Source organism: Lolium rigidum, chromosome 5, assembly GCF_022539505.1.
Source record: "Lolium rigidum isolate FL_2022 chromosome 5, APGP_CSIRO_Lrig_0.1, whole genome shotgun sequence".
NCBI classification, from domain to species: domain Eukaryota; kingdom Viridiplantae; phylum Streptophyta; class Magnoliopsida; order Poales; family Poaceae; genus Lolium; species Lolium rigidum.
In genome coordinates this window covers 2,644,751-2,665,752 of record NC_061512.1, presented here as the reverse complement: position 1 = coordinate 2,665,752, position 21,002 = coordinate 2,644,751, and the positions used below count along the sequence as shown (strand labels likewise).

At 48.3% G+C, this 21,002-nt stretch overlaps 2 protein-coding genes across 2 annotated transcripts; both read right to left on the bottom strand.

Moving 5' to 3' along the window:
• Positions 1-793: 793 nt before the first annotated feature.
• LOC124653830 (probable E3 ubiquitin-protein ligase RHY1A) lies at positions 794-6,892 on the bottom strand. The gene is made up of 3 exons (XM_047192893.1): positions 6,699-6,892; positions 1,728-1,933; positions 794-1,637 (listed from the first exon to the last, which is right to left on the bottom strand). The coding sequence occupies exons 1-3, from the start codon at positions 6,843-6,845 to the stop codon at positions 1,196-1,198; spliced, it is 795 nt and encodes a 264-aa protein (XP_047048849.1). The 5' UTR covers positions 6,846-6,892; the 3' UTR covers positions 794-1,195.
• Positions 1,946-3,657, bottom strand: LOC124653831. Its single transcript, XM_047192894.1, has one exon. It carries the CDS (start codon positions 3,343-3,345, stop codon positions 3,007-3,009), a length of 339 nt encoding a protein of 112 aa, XP_047048850.1. The 5' UTR covers positions 3,346-3,657; the 3' UTR covers positions 1,946-3,006.
• Positions 6,893-21,002: the final 14,110 nt, after the last annotated feature.

Genomic DNA, 21,002 nt, shown 5'->3' with positions numbered 1-21,002 from the left:
TCCGTGGACCATCTATTCGTTCATTGCCGGTTCACTTTGAGGATTTGGGACAAGACAAAGGAATAGCTTGGCACACCTGAGCTTCACTCTACAACCATGGGGGGACAATCTTTTCCGGAATGGTGGAACGTAATGTCTATTGGGCAAAACCGTAAAGGTGTGGCATCCCTTGCCATGCTAATGCTTTGGGAGGTGTGGAAGAAGCGGAACAATAGGGTGTTCAACAACAAGCGTGGGCCTTCGCAAGTCGTTGTCGGTAGGGTTAAGAACGAGGCTAGACTATGGGTGTTAGCGGGTGCAAAGAATTTGGCTATTTGATGCCGGAAGAGTGATCGTGTAATAAGTCTAAAACCTTTTACTTCCTTGTAAAACTTCTCCTTAATTATTAGAATGGGTAAAGTTTTTGCCCGCGTTTCAAAAAAAGATAGCATCTAAAGAGGTGGGCATCTAACATTTTCAAAGCACCCGGCCAGACTTCTACACCAGCAAAGATGAAACTCTAATAGAAACTTGCCATAATGCCATGTTTATTCTAGGACAAAGTGGAAATCTTGCTCAGGCTTTCAACCATGGATAGATAGCTTTACTTTAGATCTTTCTATTTCAGCTTAAACAGAGGACTATACAGTCTGCTTAAATCCTTTCTTAACCCTGAGGATCTGATGGGTTGATGGAATGATGGATATGAATAACATTCTCGTCTTCGCTACTAAGGCCACTTAAATAGTCACAGAAGTGGTACGCTCGGACCTGAATGGAGTAATGCTGATGTCGAATAAATTGCTCACTGAAGTCGTCAGGGATACACACACTTGCAATGTCAGATAATCTGAAGTTCAGATAGGACCTGCATCGTTCTTTAAACCAGATGGAACAAAGGAAAGTTCAGTAGGCATAGTTCAGCTAGACGAGTGATACTCTCTTACAAGTCTAGAACATCATCAGCACACACACTGAAGATTTGTGAATAAGAAGAGCAAAAGTTCAGTAGACAGTAGTTCAGCTAGCTTAATGGCTGTCCTCTCATGTGGAGCCTGTTTCACATAGATCAAACAGACAGTTGCAACAAGTAACCGGTGAAGCCGCATACAGCAACAGACACCGCAAGGTATCATCGCCTCACTAGAAAAAAACTAAAAAGGTCCTTGCAGAGCAGGTTAAGAGTCCATAATTTAGGTGTCATCCCTCAGTTTCCTTATTCGTCCGACGTTCGGAGCACAGTGGCCCTACAGTAGGGGCAGTCGCCGTGGGACCGGAGCCAGCGCTCTAGGCATGCCGAGTGGAAGATGTGTTTGCAGCGCAGCTCCATGAGCCCGTCCGTATCACCGCACCTCTCCAGGCATATCGAGCACTCTGGTGAAGGTGACACACTCTCACCTTCTCCCGCGTCTTGGCAGGCTGTTTCTTGCATCACAGGGACTGGTTCCATGCATGGCGTGACATGCATACATTTATCCACGATGCTGAAAGGCTCTACAAAGATTTCTTGGACTTTGCAGGCGGCGACGGATACACTGGACTGGAAGTACGCGGTCAGGCTACCAAGTTCGCTATCCGTAGTGGTAGAGACATCAGTGTCAGCGGGATGAGGTAGTACTCCAGTCCAAATAGTTTCGAAGGATGGAGTGTTTTGCTGCCTGAAACATTTGAGGAACATGTGTAAATGTGACTGAATATAGCTCAAAATCTGCACTTGGAACAACAAAGTGTTACGGTTTGTCGCGGACCTTCTTCCAGATAAGTCTACACTATTAAGCCTCTGAAGAAGCCTTTCTCTAGCTTGTTGAACAGCATCAGGGAGCCGTGCATGATCTGATACACTATGGTTTAGCCTTGAGCTGGAGCCAGTACCCACAACATGTTCTATTTTGTTTCCAGAACATCCCACAAGCTTAGCACCATCTCTTTGATTCCCTGGAACAAGTTCCTGACCCTGATTTTAGCAATAAAAGATCTTAGAAACAAAGCGGTAGTTGCTGAAGAACATTTCACAACTAACATCATCATAACAGAAAACATAGAAAATAAGATTGTCCTGTTCTCTGCCTGGAAAGAGGTTAGTTGCATGCCTGAAAATAGCCAAATGATACGTAAGAAATAGCAGCCAACTTATGGCATTAATACGAGATTCTACAAATATGTAACAAATTTTGCTTAAGCCACAAGCCTAGAATAGGAACCAAAAGTTCATCTCGCAATAGCTGAGATATGTTCAAAACAGTATTTGCTAGATGATGGCAAATCTAGTAAGTATGTTGGCACTTGGTAGAAATTGATCAAACATTAGGAATGTTCAACCTAATTATATTCTCAAATGGCTGCTTCTTTTCAAAATAAACATTCAGAAAATCAACAATCGTAGAGATTTTTTAGTGGGGGCAATCGTAGAGATTAGTACAAGTTTCCGCAATATCTTCCGGCCACTTAAAGCTTTCGCGTAATCATTTATACTAAAGCCTACATCTCATCCATGTCACGGAATAGCTTTTCAAAAGAACTATCATTTCCATGCGCACACTAAACTTTCCACCACAGATTAGTCAAACCTCATAATCACGGAAAGAATATTCTAGTATATGCTGGTTCCATCATAACAGTATGGTTCTCAGTAAAATACACTGTACCCACAAACATTACACAATCTGGAAAAGACTGGAAATTTTTTCTGGTACGCTGAGATACAAGACTGTCCCTTCGTTGCAACAAATAAAATAAAAAGTCACTCATGAAGACATTAACAACAAGCTATTACTGACCAATTGTGTGTGGGCCGAATATGTTGGTAGCCAGAGATTGATCAAAGGGCACAGAAATATATAGAAGACGGGTCACTGTTTTACACCTTGGTTAATCTCAATCCCCACCAATACGTACAACGTGATTGCACATTCTACGTGGCCTTTATGGTAGTCCCATAAAGGTAACAGTAGCTCATCCCTAATCTGAAAAAGAAATCTAGCAGCAAGCATGAGCAGTCATGCCGGACCGGCCGATCTATCTTATCGATCAGTGGCCGACAATGACAAGGTCGTCGTCATCAGCCTGGTCGGGGTCTTTGGGCTGGTCGGGGTCACTGTAGTCATCGTCGCTGTCTGTCTCTCCCGCACCACTTGGCGCCCTCGCCTTCACATTGAATATCCCCTCCTCCTCCTGGTTCTCCGGGTCACGCAAGGACGCACCCACACGGCACGGCGACGCAGGCCCGGGCACGCACTTGGGCTTCTGTGCCGGTGACGACGACAGCGATGGAGCGGCGGCCGCCTGCGCGTTTGCTGAGTGCAGCAGCAGGGCTAGCGTGCATACTAGCGCCACCACCACCATCCATGTGCGCACATACACCATCATCGTTGCACCGGGATGATGATACAAGAGCTATGCTTAGTTTCTTAGGGAAGATCGAGAGAGAACTTAATCAAGGTGGTGCGGGCAGTGACGAAGAATTTAAGGATATGCTTGCCTGCAGCTCTGCATATTCTGAGCTTGCATGCATGGTGGAGCTCGAGCGATCTAGCTGCCTCCTAACTCTGAGGAGACACCGCAAAACTCTTGCCATTTCTTCTGGATGGTCATCCTGATTCTTCTCAGGGAGAGATAAACGAGTGGTCCTTGTATCATGACTTCCATTCCTTGCTTTGATGAGGAAAGAGAAACATAACAATTTGCTTTGTCCAGAAGTAAAGCTCAAACTAGTTGCATGCACAAACCAGTTCACCAGAATAGTATGTACGGAGAGGAGTAGACGGGGTTGGACGTTGGTCTTCACTCCAAACTGCAGTATTTGTTGAATGGAGGAGAATAATTTCCACTGACACTGAGATTTTTTTAGTGGGAGCAATCGAAGAGATGAGGACTATTAAGTTTCCACGATGGTTTCAGGTCACTTAAATATTCTGCATGCTCCATTTATACACAAGTCCACAACTCATGCATGTCACAAAATAGCTCTTCAAAAGAACTAGCCATGCACCCACTCAACTTTCCACCATAGCTTGGTCGTACCTCATTTTGTCGGAAAAAACATTCCAGTATGTTCCGGCTCCATCTTCACATTATAGTTCTCAGCCAAATAAACTGTACCCACAAACTCTACACACTATGGAAAAGACTGAACATAATTTCTGGCACCAGCTGAGATTTCCCTGAAACATCTGCAACCTCTATGTGGATAAGGTGTTGGCAGTCAGATTTGGATCAAAGGGCACACCGATGAGAAACTTTGGACCCTCTTTTTCTGATGCATATTTGTTGGGTAAGGTGCACGGTGATGATTGAGGCTTAAAAATATGAGGACGACGAGGAATGGAACATATGTGTCGTGAAGATAAGGCTGGACATGATTATCGATGACACCATCAAATCTTTACAAATTTTGTTGCGGCACATCAACCTAACATAAGGCTGGACATGATTATCGATGACACCATCAAATCTTTACAAATTTTGTTGCGGCACATCAACCTAACACGCCGGTGCGGTCTTACCTAACAAAACATGCAGAATGCTGAAATGGGGGTAAAACCTTGTTCAGAATTTACTAGATGGTGGGCTCCGGTAGAGTTTTCACCAAAATGGGGTAGTATGTGGCACAAATGCACAACTGCTGGGGTAAAAGGTGGATTCAGGAACTGACGGTTTATACACCTTTTAGGGCATCTCCAACCGAGCGACCCATCCCGCCGCGCGTCCAGATGGGTCAAGCCGGACAAAAACCCGGCCTAGCGCGCGGACCCATCCTTAAAACAGATGGCTGCGGCGTCCGGGACGACCCAAACCCGGCCCAAATCTGGGACGAGTTTGCGTGGCCGCGGACACAGATGGCTGGCCGCTCGCGTCCGCCCCTTGTCCGCCCCTGGCCCGCGTGTCATAGGCAGAAATATTTTTTCTTCATTAAAAAGTACCCATTACATTTTTTTTAATCTAGTACTCCTATCCTAATACGTACGGGGCCGCCGGCCTCGCCGGCGATTCCTCGCCGACGTGCCGTCGGGGCCGTGGATTTCACTCGACGCGGCCGGCCTGTACGCGTGAGGATTCCTCTCCAGCTTACAAGCTGGGTGGCGCGGCGGAGGCCTTCATCCTCCTCCTTTCCATCCTCGCGCCTCGGGCGCGCTCGCGCTCCGCCTCCTGCGGCGACACCATCCGATTCCCGCATAGCTCCAGCTCCTGCAGGGCGGCGCGTTCCATAGCGGTCCGCGCCTCCAGGCGGACGCGGCCCCTCGTGGTTCTCGTTCAGCCGGCGCATGCGCTCTTGTCGGCCGCGCTCCGCCGACGCAGCAGCCTCCCGGGCGCGCCACTCGGGCCAGGGCAGCTGGATGAGGTGGCGGGCTGAGGAGCTGGTTCTTCTGGCCGAGGAGGTCGCCTAATCGGCGGCGGCCAGCCCAGCAGGTGGCCTCGTGTTCCTTGGTCACGCGCGTGAGATCGGCGAGACGCTCCTCGATGGCGGCGTTGATGTTCGCCAGCGCGAGGTCCTCCGCGTCGACGGGCTCCTCCTCCGCGGTGGCCCCTCCTCCACGACCTCGTACCACCCGTCCGCGGTCTCGTGCCAGCCGTCCGCGGCCGCCTCCACCATCTCCACGTCCTCTTCCTTCTTCGCAACCGCCTCGGCAGCGACGCGGAGCGCCTCGTCGTCGGCGAACCACCGCGCGTCCGCGCGCCTCCTTTGTCTGCGGGAACCTGGCCCGGGTGGCGAGGGAGAGCTTGGCCCACGTGGCCTGCAGAGTGCGCGGCATGGCGATGGAGAGGGCGCCGGAGAAGGTGGAGGGGGAGAGGACGGCGGAGCGGCTGTGATGAGGTCTGTGAGACCGGCGCCGTCTTTTATAGCCGGTGGCCTTGGACGGGAAACTTGGGCGCGAGCGCGCGCCAATGGCCTTTTCGCGCGCGCGGGAACCTTGGTGCGCGCGGGAACTTTCCCGCGCGTTCTACCGCCCGCCATTGCTGTCCCGTCGAGGCCTGCCATGGCGCAGCGCCGCGCAAAGAAGGCGAACCACGTGGTGTCTTTTTGGGTCGCCGCGTTGGGCGCAGCGTGCGACCCAACCGGACAAGTGGACGCGGGCCGCTGTCCGGGTGTCCGCTCGGCCACCCAAACGGCCCAAAACGGACGGCCCAGCGCGTCCGTTTGGGTCGCTCGGTTGGAGATGCCCTTACCTTGGTAAGTTCATCTCAATTCCCAGCAATCCGTACACTATTCCACATGGCCTTATGTAATTTAGTCCCATAAAAGCAACGGTAGCTCCTCCCTGATCTGGAAACGAAATCTAGCAGTAACAGTAGCTCCTCTGAATTAATTGGGCCCAGGGTGCTCAGGTGCTGGTCCTCCTCTAGGTACACCTTGTTCCTGAATCTTGAGTACTGACAGGAAGTGCCCTGGCCCCATGGTGTTCCCATCCCTGACAAAATCGACGCACACTTTCCCTACCCAGTTTAGTTTGTCCAAGAAATTCGCAGTATTTTCCGGAGCACGCATCCAGTATGCACCCCCAGATCACGGCCTAAAACTCTCGAGTTTCCGCCGGTCAAATCCGTATCTTCCGGACTCACAGAAACATGCAAATAATTCGTGGTAACTGAAGCTCAAAAAAGGAAACTAAACCATGTTTCTTCGCTAGACAAAAAAACGTAACGGAGCACAGGCAATTTCAGCCAGGAAACGCGGCAGTCAGGGAGGGAAGGGAACAAACAGATGAAAAAGCGGAACTCACCGGCTTGTGGTGGTGGGAGATGCCGGCGGAGCTGCGGCGGCGGCGGGGCCCCGCGGCGCGGCGGGGAGGTTTGGGGGGCTCCGGCGGGTCCGGCGGCGCCGGCGAGGGGCGGCGCTGGAAGTAGAGGAGCTTGGAGGCGATCGGCATGCAGGGGAGGATGCAGATGTGGCGAACTGTTGCAGCTCCACCTGCTTCTCTCTCTCCCTTGGACTCAACTCGAGAATAAAGAAGAGTGCACTCCCCTAGTACTACTACTACCAGTGGCTTTATTTATTGCAGCCTTTTTACGTGTCGCGCCGTTTATCTTTCTTTCTCAGGTCGCTCAATTTGGATTTTTTTCTCCACACTTTCTTGGGGACTTTTTGTTGCCCCGTCTGATCGGGAAAATGGACGGCTGGATGAACAACTGATGAAAAGGACGTGAGTTGCAGGAACAGCAGAGGAGTGACATCCTGGTGGTACTTGGAACAGTCGCCCTCTTTGGTCCAACGATGGTTAGTTACTAAATCCGAGTGAACTCACCGTAATCTGTTTGTTCCTATCTGAACAAGACGTTTTTGTATATTTTTACAAAGCGATCTGTTTATTTAATGGCTGGGATATTTGGTAACGCGATTTGTTTACGGTGCTGCCCGGGAAAATGCCAATCGGGTTGATCTGAGCACGATGGATTGCTTTGGTCGTAATTGAAAGTTACGGTTACTTCATATACTTTCACTCACAGCAGTGAGCTTTGCTAGTGCGCCTTTACAAAACCTGCAGGGGCAGCCATTACATAAGTTGGTAGCCGTCATGATCTGGAACCGAGACTCGATCAGGGAAAGATATTTCGTTTGGGTAAAAATTTCGCTGACCCACGAAATCAACGAAATTTGCGAAATTTCGTAACTATCAACATAGATGCGTTACCGTCATACTGGTCTGTCATCTTTTCACGTTGTGTTTGGCCTATGTTCCATATCTAGCTAGCTGTGCATACTGTTTTTTTTCTTCTTAAAATCAATTAATCTGGTACTCGAACTAAAGACGCCCAGCTGGTAGCCTGGAAGACAAACCACCATGCTACGGAAATTCTTGTTGAAACAAGTGTATTTTGGAAATTTTGACAAAAGAGACCACCTGCCCCAATTTATTGACAAAAAGGATCACCTGTGAGCCAAATTGACAAAAAAGACCACCTTGTGTGTGGCGGCAGCGCCCCCAGGCGACACGTGGAGCGTGCCGCCGGACTGGGTGGCGGCAGGGGCCCGCCGTCGAAGTGTGTGGCGGCACGTTAACCGCTGCCGCTCGCCGTCGGCCGCCGTCCGTCGAGGTGGGCCATGCCGCCATAGCATGGGGCGGCAGGGTGACGTGGAGGATGCCTCCACATCCGGTGGAGGCAGGTCCCGCCATGACCACGCGCAGGTCGTCGCCCGGCCGACAACCACGGTGGAGGCAGTGCCCGACCGACCGCGCATGCGAGGAAGTTGTGCAGCACTGATTTTTATGCTGTGATTGATCTGCTTTTTCCTGCTTTAACTGTTACAAATTACCTGCTTTCGGTGGTCTAGCTTTTGCTGATTATGAAATCTGTCGAGGTGAGCTGATTATATAAGGCCTTACTGTCTGCTGAGTATCTGCACTCTCACTATCAGCATACTCTTTCTCTTCGTGCACTTTAGTTTTTGCTCACGTAGTTGATGTCTTCTGCTGGCTGCCCAAGAATTCCTAGCTGATTCATTGTTTGCTCAAGTGTTTGCTCAATCAGAGATATCAAGGTAAGGATTTAAACAAGAAAGCATGATCTATTTTATTTATGTAGTTAGAACCAATTAGTTATATACTATAATTAGTTTGATTAATGCATGTTCTGTAGTTGCATGCAAAATTTGCATGCATAGCTAGACGAAGGTTGTTTACACATGGATGTAATCATTGCACCATTAACTAGCTCCGTTCATACCTGCATGCAAACACACAACAAACAGCCAGCTTCCGTTCACACCTGCGTGCTTAGTTTTACACCGAAGGGACTCGCTAAGTACTAGACAAGAATTAAATGATACATGCCTAAACCAGCAGGGAGAAAAGAAACTGCATGGTGGGCAGATGGCGCCAGTTAATCTGGTCCGGAGGGAGTAGAACGACTGTAGTCATTATTGAGTAATATATTAGGACATGCAACATGTAATTAGAACGTACATAGCTAGTTGAATTTGCGAACTAGAGATTATGTTTTATGTATGTAACATGCGAAAATATATAGACTGTGATTTTATGTGCGTAGAAATATATGACGTAGGAATAATCAACTTCTAATTAGATTAAGTGATGGTGCATATTCGGACGAATATTATGGAATTCTGTTAAAAATATTAAATATGGTGTTGTGTTATGATTATTTAGAAATGTTAATCACATGTTAAATATTGTTGTGTTGTAATCTAATATAATTTTAAAAATATGGTTGTGCGGTAGGTACGATGGAAACTTTGTTAGTGTTTTATGGAGACGTCGTACGCGACGAATTTTGTGGTGTCGATGTGTCGCGCTGCGACTCGATGAAAGTTGTAGTGACAGATATGGTCAATAGAGAATTTTTGGATGTTAGAAGATGCATCCGAGCACAGTTTGGGCGTGAGATGCGGGGGAAGAAGATGACCGTTGAGGCTCTCATCGTCGTAGGAGGGAATGATGGGACACCTGCCCGATGGGGTTTGCGGGAGGTAAAGAGTGATAGAAATTGGGGAACGTACATGAGGTTTGCAAGCACACCTGGTGCTGCTATGTACGGAGAGCCCATGGTGTATGTTCAGTTTATATCAGGTGATGATGGTGCCGGAAGCAGTACCGGCGCTGGTGAAGAGGAGATGGCCATCATCACAGGACCGAGCACCGTTCAATCGGACCATTTGGCCCTGACTGCAGCATGCATGATAGGCCAATCAGAGCAAGCGGCACTGACTGCAGCCCATAGCACCGGCCCATCGGAGCAGATGGTCGCCCAGTTTGCTGCCAATCAGAGTAAGTTCGGTCACTGTAATAGAAACAATGAATTGCACTTCAATTAATCTATTTCATTGTGTAATAAAATTTATTGGATTGTAGGCAAGACAATTAAGGCCTGAGTTGTTTCGACTGGAGTCAGCGTAATCAAACATGGATTACGAAATGGATTGATGAAGTAGAGTCCGATGGAGTACGCGAAAATAGGTAATTACATATTTTAATTCATATTATCATCATGTACCTTCTAATGTAATTTATCACTGATGCAGAAGGTACAACGGTGAGATACTGCCAACGTATAATGAATGGTATCGCGCTAGCACACGGACTCTCCTCACCGGTCCCCCACCATCGAGTCCGACACACCTCACATGGGCCTCAGCTTACCACCGTGACACTTCGGTACTTATTATATAATTGTAATTAAGAAAATATGTGTTTATAAGCAATATTAATTTTTTAATTCCATTCAGATTGACGAGTTCAGGCAGATCGCACAGGACGCCCAGGACACTTCGAACTTGCGCAGCATGGATAGTACGGAGGGAAAATCCATGGTAAAACGTATTTTTAATACTGCCATTAAAGGGCTTAGGCGTCTTGGTTGCAGCCGTAATGATGATGTTGTCAGTCGAGCATTCGATATGCCGGAGGCACCGTCGAACAGACCGAGTATGGTACGTGTGGGCCAGCCATCCGCCACACCGACCGTACCAGTTCCCTCTACCTCGCATACATCTAATCCACGACGCGACTCATCTCTACTTGAACGATCACAGTCAGCACACATATCTCAACGCCATGGCGCCACTACAGTAATCAACATGCGTACATACATTCCTTCCGAACTTACAACAATGACACATTTTTTTCCAATTGTATTAGGAGGACGATCATTTTCCGTCATATCCATCTGGACAACGATTCTCCTACACAGAAGGCGAATACTCGCAAAGATTCAACACTCAGGTATGCTCATATTTAATAATTACCTACCAACACGTGATTATTTACATGCCTACTAATAACATGTCGTTTACGTTCGCAGGAATCTGTTGACCCTACGTGGTCCAACATTGGAGCTGGTTTAGGCCACAATATGCCTCCACTTCGTGGTCGTGACCACATGCAATCGCAATACCCAACTCAGGTTAATGCATGTTAATTACATACATAATTATTGCGTGCATGTTTCTGACGGAGCCATTCAATACGCAGGAATCTTTAATCCCGACATGGCCTGATATGACGCAGCAACCACAATACTACGGCAGCACTTCCCAACAACCTCGCGATCATGTTACCGGGATAGTTGAAGAATTCTTCGGAGGTCCTATTTTCAGCTCGGATGCCGCTTGATTCCCCCAAATCAGGAATCTCCATACGTATTTCATACTCCATCACCAAGCAGATGATCCAAGTACAGAGGATGAGGAAAATCAGTACGGCCGAGGTTTGCGCCCACCTCATCCCCCTCGTCCCCGGTTGTCGCCTTCCGGTCGAAAGCCACGGCAGCAACGTCGTCGTCGTCGAGAGGAATGATACACATTTATGTATGCGCGCGACAGACATTTAATCTATGTATGAGACATTTTTCTATGTATCTCGGAGAAATATTAATATTAGTTCCAATAAGTTTTATTTCTAAATTAACTCCAATAATGAAGATGCAACATAAGTAAAAACGTTTAAGATACAACATAATAACTGCAACGAATTTTAAGATACAACGCGAAAGTAAAACAGAAATTAACATACATAGCTAGTACAACAGATCACTCTATTTGCCCTGTGTCCACCGTGGCCATTTTCCGGACTTGTCGCCGCGTTCTTCTGCCGCTTGCGCCTCGGCGGCTCTTTCCCTTAATCTCTTCCTCTCCGCTTCACGGGCCTCTCTGCGCACCTCTTCCTCTGCATACCTACGTGCAACCTCATCATCCATCCTCTTCTGATTCACCTCACGATTTCGAGCTTGCTCCGCCCTTAATTTTTGTATCTGTCTCTCTCTTTCTGCTTTATCATTAGCAATAGCCTTTTCGAAACGCTCTTCCTCATGGAACATTGCCCATGCACGCCGCTGTTTTTCCTCCACCTCACGGCGTGCCCAATCCGGCTGCTCCTGGTCTATCCAATGAAACCACATGCAAAGGGGCGGGGAGACTACAACACAAATAATACGGTTAATAAACAAAAATTAATGACATACAATTAATTTTTTAATCATGCTGTTAGAACATACCGCAGGCCTTGAGGACGATGAACTTGATTGTCTGGGTGGATCATGATCATAGCTCGCGCACATGAAATATTTCATGCCGAACTTATCTGAAAAATCAACCACCTCCTTCACCTTCGCAAGGCGGCCGCACCAACACCTCTCTCGCTCTCACCCCCGGTGGCAAGCTTGCATTCTTCCCCTTCATCGGCCTAAAATCCTGGTCCGAGCAAGGCACACTCATACTCACTCCAATATTTTGCGCACGAAACGAGAGACACGGAGAAGGCAAACTCGATCCCGCTGCTTCGATTTCTATGCGGGGAAGCCGACTTATATAGCCTTCAATTAGTGTGAACAAGTACCAAAAAATTAGTGCAGAATTATTGGTATCGGCTGTCGGTGCTCTAATTGCTCGTATCGGCACACGAATTCCTACGCATATAGGCCGCTTTCGGTGGTTAATTTCCTGTATCGAGCGGGAAACTCTGACAGTTTCAGCAGACCTTTAAATCAGTGCAGTCAGCTCTTTAGTCAGTGTCAGCAGCTCTTTAGTCAGTGTCAGCAGCACATGTCGGCCGGCCGAATCATGGCGGGACCTGCCTCCACCGGATGTGGAGGCATCCTCCACGTCACCCTGCCGCCCCATGCTATGGCGGCATGGCCCACCTCGACGGACGGCGGCCTGACGGCGAGCAGCAGCGGTTAACGTGCCGCCACACACTTCGACGGCGGGCCCCTGCCGCCACCCAGTCCGGCGGCACCCTCCACGTGTCGCCTGGGGGCGCTGCCGCCACACACAAGGTGGTCTTTTTTGTCAATTTGCCTCACAGGTGGTCCTTTTTGTCAATGAATTGGGCCAGGTGGTCTCTTTTGTCAAAATTTCTGTATTTTGAAGATAATACTCGGTAAGTTTGATCGTAGCGAAATATTTTGAGAGAAATTAAAATCTTTCGTTGACTGTGAAACGAACGAAATTTTCGCGAAATTTCAATCCCTGGACTCGAACAGCAGTAATAAAAATAGCTCTAGCTGCTCTCGGTATAAAATTTTATTAACCACGACATCCGCGTGAAACTTTACGGCATCTACAATGGAAGATGCGCGGGGAGACGTTTAGGTGAGAAAAACAAATACTCCATTTGATTCATATTACTTGTTGCTAGTATTTATATATAGCTCTACATACATCTATATTAGCGATACTTAATATAAATTCGAGGGAGTACCAGAAAATCAGATTATCTAAGCTCTTGGGCTCCCAAGGCAGGTCATTTCGATGAGTTGCTAGCGACACAAAATTAGGCATAGGTCGATGCAAGGAAATATCTGAGACCGGATGAGATTTAGCCCTAACTACCAGGAAAAACATCCCAGCACGAGTGGATAGCTTTGCTATTGTACCGACCCTCATCGCTGACTCTAAAATTTTCGACTATCTTTTCTTTTTGAATAAGAACTATCGACTATCTCGGACTCCGGTCCTGACACTGTAGCTATGCTACGCTAATCGAAGATGCTATGGGCATGTTTGCTACTCCCTAGCCCCTCTAACCTGGTTCGGGAAGACGAATTTGGGCTAATTGGTTGCCCGAGCTCACACCATGTTGTGGCCAGCACGAGTATTAAAGCATTATTGGGCCAGACCTGGAGGAACGTCTGAATCGGAAGTTTTCATGGAGCCTTACCCGTTGTGGCTTCTCGGCTGCTCCATCGATACAACTTTGCACACGTTTTGCTTCCGCTCACTCTCCCTTATCCTCCTTCGCCCAATATCTTCTAATCAACACACCCATGCTTGATTCAACATAAGATGTACATGAAAACAATGCTCGTCAATGATAAAATTCATGTTGATGATAAAATTCATTTTCGACAATCTGTTTCGAGTTTTGTTAACTGTAAATAGTAAATTTTGTGTTCATGTTTAGAACTTTTCTAAGTGATTTTTTTTCAAACTCGTCACGTACGGTCGAGCGTTTAAATTTCATTTGTGTGGTAACTTCACGTCGCCATTTCACACAACTCTCATGTTGATAGTTTTTGTTTAGTTTTGCTACATGTAGATGAATAGATAAACAACTTGCTAGTATAATGTAACTTTTGCACATGCGGGAGTTCATTTGGGTGTACTGTTGCTCAACGTCCCACTTGCCCTCTTCATGCACAACGACGTGGTGACGATGGGTGAGAGGTGGTACCATGGTGGTAGCCACCCTTGTTGACGGCGGCATGGTGGTATTTCTGTGCGCCGTCGTGGTAGACCTTGTGCCCGGCTTAGTGGACGGCGACGTGATGATGGTAAGTGAGATGTGGTAATTCATGGCGGTAGCCACCCTTGTCGTTGTTGGTGTTATGGTCGTATTTCTGCGTGCCGTTGTGGTAGGCCTTATGCGTGGCTTTGTGGACGGTAGCGTGATGATAGTTGTGATAGGTGAGAGGTGTTAATCTATGATGATAATTGTTGTTGCCACCGTCGTCGGTAGCCGCACGGTGGTAACCGTCGTGGCCACCATTGGCGGCGGCATGGTGGTAACCGTCGTGGTCATGGTCATCGTGAGCAACATGGTGCCTTCTTTGTGGTGGCCGGTGGCAGCAGCGTGGGACGCTCGCCAAAGTCAAGCTTTTCTTGATCTGCCCCTGCAGATCTCACGTTCTTCGTGTAACTAACTTTCGGTCTACTATTCTCGCTCTCTGCCTGATACGTACACCGGTAGTGTAGTTTTCTTGACACAATATTTCGGTGGAATCGGACGGTCGTTACGAGTCCCTTTCGCGTGACGCTCGAGACGCCGTCTCACTCATGGAGAATGTGCCATCGTCAATCTTGAGAGTGCAAAGTGCAAGCTATGCACCGGGCAGTGTGAAGCTAGTGGGAAGGCTGAGAGGACTGGAGATACGACATCACTCTGAGAGGCTACCGAGGTAACCAACGACACTGCGCGCTAGAAGCCCTTCCAGAACACGTCGACTTCACCAAACTCTATGGCATATTTGATTTGAAGGGTTTTCGTATAAAATGGAAGATTTCTTTTTTTCTTCTTCTTTCAAAATGAACAGAATATTTCCATGCGGCCGGCTTGTTTCATATACATAGAGTTTACACGCGTTACGTATACGCCTGAGAAAATGGGTATAGGAAATTACATAAGTAGGGTAAGCATGCTACGGTTAAGCAAGTGTTGCGAACATTTCCTCCTAAACTTTATACGTTATATTACACGCGCAACAAATATTACAGATAAGTGTTACAACTTACACCCCAAGATATTCAAAGTCATCGTCTCTAGCTCAACATTTTTTTATCTTGACGTTCCTCTAGAACTTCGGTGACGGTGGGCCAAACATGCCAGATTAACTTCAAAAGTTTGTGAGGCAGGTTGTCGAACCACATATCCGCTGTGGTATTGTGGTAATGTGTATGAGGATTTGCATGAGCACAAAAGACCTAGACATGCTCACAATTAGGATTACCATTCGATGTCGATGCTGCCCAAATAGGCTGAATGGGCGTAATTATAAACTATTAGAGGAAGAGCAAGTGATCTACATGACAATGCAACATCTAGGAGACAAATTTTCCCATGCCCTCCAATGTAGAATTCCTGGCCAAGAGTACAACAGAAAAATGTAACCAGAGGCTTTGGAGTCTGTGGCTGAGGTTTAGGCCCCGGTCTGTGTGCGTGGTCCGGCGCACCGTGGCCATGAACACTATGAAGCAGAGGCTCCGTTTAGGCTCTCTTCATGGACGTCGAACGTGGAAGAGATTCCGTTGGCCATAACACTGGTGGTTCCGGATCTGGTGGTGGTTGCGGAACACTCGCCATCGCCGACGCGTGAGTTCTCCGATGAGGCAGTGAGAAGTCCGGTTCCAACAACACGGACGAGCAAGATTGATGAGATCAAGACGTTGCAGTACAAAGTCCGCATCCATGTTACAAGGATGGAGGAAGTAGTTGGAGCAAACGAGCAATGGCTCTCGTCAAGGCTGTTGGGACGCGGTAAGAGTGGTTTGACGGATGCATATTCCGTCGGTGGTGGCAGCGCGCTCCGGATTGCTCGCAGTGTGGCGTGGAAGCAATGCATCCCGGATTGGTGTGGTGGGGCTGGTGCTAGCAGTGCGTGTCACCAAGGATGGCAATATCTGGGACATTTGGTGAATCCTAGGTCTAAGGTTTGGATGCTTCCAACGATGAAGGGGCCAGACCCGTTGGTTGTTCAAACGCAAAAGGTGTTTTCGACGGCGGAAACGACAAGTTCCGACAAAGTGGGAATCACTCTTCATAAAAGTGGAGCGCTTCCAAAGGAGGTTGACAAAGCTGAGGCGTTGCGTCTCTGTTGTAGGATTGGTCGAGTAGGCCAGGTCATTCGCAGCAACAACCTTGTAAGGGTATTTTACCCTTATCCATTATTTTGGTAACAATGACACCGTGCTAGAATATTTGGCCTAATACATGTTTGTAAGGACAATCCCAGGTATTACCCAAAGAGACATAAATGGTGTATCAAAGCAACAAGAAGGCTAAAGGAGACCCCCCACTTCGACAACAATCAAAAAGGGGTCTACAACATCCTGCCGGTCAGAGGCCCGGTCGGACCGGCTCCTGCGCCGGACAGTTCCGGTCTGCCGCCCGGTCAGCCGGGCGCAGGGCCGGGCGCCCCGGCGCCAACCGGCCCCTGCGCTGATGCCATCCGGGAGGCGTACTGGAAGACACGAAGTTGCCCCGGTCACGGTCCGGTTTGGACCGGCGGGTCCGGTCCCTGGCCCGGTCAGACCGGGTGCAGGACCGGGCGCCCCGGCGCCAACCGGGCTCTACGCTGATGCCTTCCGGGAGGAATACTGCGCGACACTTCGACGCTCCGGTCTCGGTCCGGTCTGCCGCCCGATTTGGACCGGACGGTCCGGTCCCTGGCCCGGTCGGACCGGGCGCTGCGCCGGACGCTCCGGTCTGTGGTCCGGTTGACCGGGAATCTCGGGAGAAAGCTGAGGTGGCAAGTTGGCAACGGCCATATTTCAAGTTACACTATATATACCCCTTCTTCTACCTCTGAAGGGGTAAGCACTACACTACAAGCTGTTCTTGAGGTCTCTCTCTCTCTCATACTCCATTGCTAGAAACACCAAAAGCCTCAGATGTCCTCCTCCTCCACCCAAACTCAAATCCCTCCGGGGAAACGATAGAGGAGGACCCGATCTACTGTTCTACCAAGCCAAATCTCATTCCCCCTTGTATTCATCAAGAAGCTTGCTCTCTATGGTTCCTTGGAAACCCTAGGTGGGTAAGAGTGGTCCGGAAGCATCCGGGCTGTGGATTTGCTCCTGACAAGATTGTGAAAGTTTGGAGCTACCTCAAAGTCTACCACAAGTGAGAGAGCTATTCCTTCGTGGGATAGGCTCCGGAGAATAGGGTGAGCCTTCGTGGCGTGGGGAATCCTTCGTGGGACCTCCACCCCTCCAAACGTGACGTACCTTCTTGCAAAGGAAGGGAACACGAGAATAAACCCTCGTCTCCGCGTGCTATTGGTTATCTCTAACCGAACTCCTTACTTGTGATATAACTACCTGTGAGAGCCTTCGTGCTCGAGTTACTTGTATCCTCATATAGGTTGTCTCACCTAGTTTGCATTAGGCTCACCTTTATATTCCGCAAAGCCTAATATTGCAAAGAAAGAATTAAAATCTGTAGAAACCTATTCACCCCCTATAGGTTTACCATCTCTGAACTTTCAATTGGTATCAGAGCCTGGACTCTTATTAAGGGCTTCACAGCCTTAAGAGTGAGATGGATAAACTATTCGAGGGTCTGGATGATGACTCTAACCTTTCGGTTAAAGAAATGAAATCCAGATTCTTGGCATATGATGCCGAGAAAAAGAAAAAGGAGGATGAAGTACAAAGCCAAATGGCACAGATGACTGCCATGCTTAAGAACTTGACTAGTGGAACCTCTAGTGGGACTTCGGTTCCTCCGGAAGGTTTCCACCAAGTCAATCATGACTATCCCAAAAACACTTCACCCATGCCTCATATAAACCATAGTGGGAATGTTCCCCATTTTGATGGAACTCACTTTCCTTTTTGGGAATCTTCTGTGGAATCTCATATTCGCAGCTGCAGTGTGGAGCTATGGTAGATCATTGTTGATGGATACCGGAAGCCACAAGATCCCACTCGGTTGACCTCAACCGAATTATACAACCGTAAACTCAATGCCTCCGCACGTGACAAGATTAGGAGTGGCATCAACCGCAAGCTCCTTGATCAAGTCAATGACATTGACTCCGCTAAAGAGTTGTGGGCTCGAATCGTAGTACTCCAAGAGGGAACCGATTTGATCCAATCATCTCTTTACGAGTCCGCTGACATAGGCATCCCCAATGGGCCTGCTGAAGATAGTACCCGGGGTTTACTGAAGGCCCACGACTCGAAAATAAGAAGAATCGGAAGCCCAAGTTGTTATTAAGGAAAGCTAGAGTTGTATTAGGAGATAATATTTGTAATCTTACGGGATGAGTTGGAAACCCTCCCGGACTCTGTAACTTGTACAATACGAATCCCTCGGCTCCACCTCCTATATAAGGGGAGTCGAGGGACAAAGAAAGCATCGAATCATTGTCTCTCAAACCCTAGTTTTCATAATCGTCGAGTACTTTCCGGCTGAAACCTTCGAGATCTACTTGCCCTCTACTTCCAACTAAACCCTAGTCTACAACCCGTAGGCATTGATAAGTTAATCCCTTGTCAATTGGCGCCGTCTGTGGGAATTAGAGGCGTCAAGGATCTGGTCTCGATGGCACGTTCAAGATCGTCGACTTCATCAACTGCAAGCAACGCAATGGATCGAGGTAAACAGATCGCAACTGGTCCTGTCGATTTTGTTCCTCACCCGCCCTCCCGTTTGGATGCATATGCGTATCTGGAGGAGCCTATGGAGATGACGTTCGGAAGATTCCACTTTCGCGTCGAGAAAGAGGGAGCGTATCGTCTCGAAATTCCGATCTCGTCGGGCTTGTCGGCGGTCGATTCCGATTTTTCGAACTCAACATCGTCAATCGAGTCAGGCGAAGAGGAGACTTCATCACCACGCTTCATCAGCACCAGGGCAAGCGAAAAGCTCGCCAAGATCTTCAGAGACATGTCCTTCGAGTCATCCGCGGACTCCTTGATACGTCTCCGACGTATCGATAATTTCTTATGTTCCATGCTACATTATTGATGATATCTACATGTTTTATACACATTATATGTCGTATTTATGCATTTTCCAGCACTAACCTATTAACGAGATGCCGAAGAGCCGCTTGTCTGTTTTCTGCTGTTTTTGGTTTCAGTAAATCCTAGTAAAGAAATATTCTCGGAATTGGACGAAATCAACGCCCGGGGTCCTATTTTGCCACGAAGCTTCCGGAAGACCGAAGACGTAACGAAGTGGGGCGACGAGGCGGCGACACGCCAGGGCGGCGCGGCCCACCTCCCGGCCGCGCGGCCCCGTCGTGTGGGCCCCTCGCGTCGCCCCCTGACCTGCCCTTCCGCCTACTTAAAGCCTCCGTCGCGAAACCCCCGGTACCGAGAGCCACGATACTGAAAACCTTACTGAGACGCCGCCGCCGCCAATCCCATCTCGGGGGATTCTGGAGATCACCTCCGGCACCCTGCCGGAGAGGGGAATCATCTCCCGGAGGACTCTTCACCGCCATGGTCGCCTCCGGAGTGATGAGTGAGTAGTTCCCCCCTGGACTATGGGTCCATAGCAGTAGCTAGATGGTTGTCTTCTCCTCATTGTGCTTCATTGTTGGATCTTGTGAGCTGCCTAACATGATCAAGATCATCTATCTGTAATACTATATGTTGAGTTTGTCGGGATCCGATGGATAGAGAATACTATGTTATGTTAATTATCAATCTATTACCTATGTGTTGTTTATGATCTTGCATGCTCTCCGTTATTAGTAGAGGCTCGGCCAAGTTTTTGCTCTTAACTCCAAGAGGGAGTATTTATGCTCGATAGTGGGTTCATGCCTCCATTAAATCTGGGACAGTGATGAGAAAGTTCTAAGGTTGTGGATGTGCTTGTTGCCACTAGGGATAAAACATTGATGCTATGTCTAAGGATGTAGTTATTGATTACATTACGCACCATACTTAATGCAATTGTCTCTGTTTTGCAACTTAATACTGGAAGGGGTTCGGATGATAACTCGAAGGTGGACTTTTTAGGCATAGATGCATGCTGGATAGCGGTCTATGTACTTTGTCGTAATGCCCAGCTTAAATCTCACTATATTTATCATATCATGTATGTGCATTGTTATGCCCTCTCTATTTGTCAATTGCCCGACTGTAATTTGTTCACCCAACATGCTTTTATCTTATGGGAGAGACACCTCTAGTGAACTCGTGGACCCCGGTCCTATTCTTTACATCGCATACAATCTACTCGCAATACTTGTTTTACTATTTTTTGCAAACAATCATCTTCCACACAATACGGTTAATCCTTTGTTACAGCAAGCCGGTGAGATTGACAACCTCACTGTTTCGTTGGGGCAAAGTACTTTGGTTGTGTTGTGCAGGTTCCACGTTGGCGCCGGAATCCCTGGTGTTGCGCCGCATTACATTCCTCCACCATCAACCTTCAATGTGCTTCTTGGATCCTCCTGGTTCGAGAAACCTTGGTTTCTTTCTGAGGGAAAACTTGCTACTGTCTGCATCACACCTTCCTCTTGGGGTTCCCAACGGACGTGTGATACGTCTCCAACGTATCCATAATTTCTGTCGTTCCATGCTTGTTCTATGACAATACTTACATGTTTTGCTTGCACTTTATAATGTTTTTATGCGTTTTCCGGAACTAACCTATTAACAAGATGCCACAGTGCCAGCTTCTGTTTTCTGCTGTTTTTGGTTCCAGAAAGGCTGTTCGGGTAATATTCTCGGAATTGGACGAAATCAACGCCAAACCTCCTATTTTTCCCGGAAGGCTCCAGAACACCGAAGAAGAGTCGGAGAGGGGCCAGAGGGCCACCACACCATAAGGCGGCGCGGCCTGGCCTGGGCCCGCGCCGGCCTGGTGTGGGGCCACCCTGTCGCCCTCCGACTC

Excerpts from the sequence above, each read along its gene's own strand:
- LOC124653831 (XM_047192894.1), bottom strand. The coding sequence starts at position 3,345 with ATGATGGTGTATGTGCGCACATGGATGGTGGTGGTGGCGCTAGTATGC.
- LOC124653830 (XM_047192893.1), bottom strand. The coding sequence starts at position 6,845 with ATGCCGATCGCCTCCAAGCTCCTCTACTTCCAGCGCCGCCCCTCGCCG. Across the intron at positions 1,934-6,698 it reads TCTCCCACCACCACAAGCCG|GGTCAGGAACTTGTTCCAGG; the intron begins GTGAGTTCCGCT and ends TGCTAAAATCAG. Across the intron at positions 1,638-1,727 it reads GTAGACTTATCTGGAAGAAG|GCAGCAAAACACTCCATCCT; the intron begins GTCCGCGACAAA and ends CAAATGTTTCAG.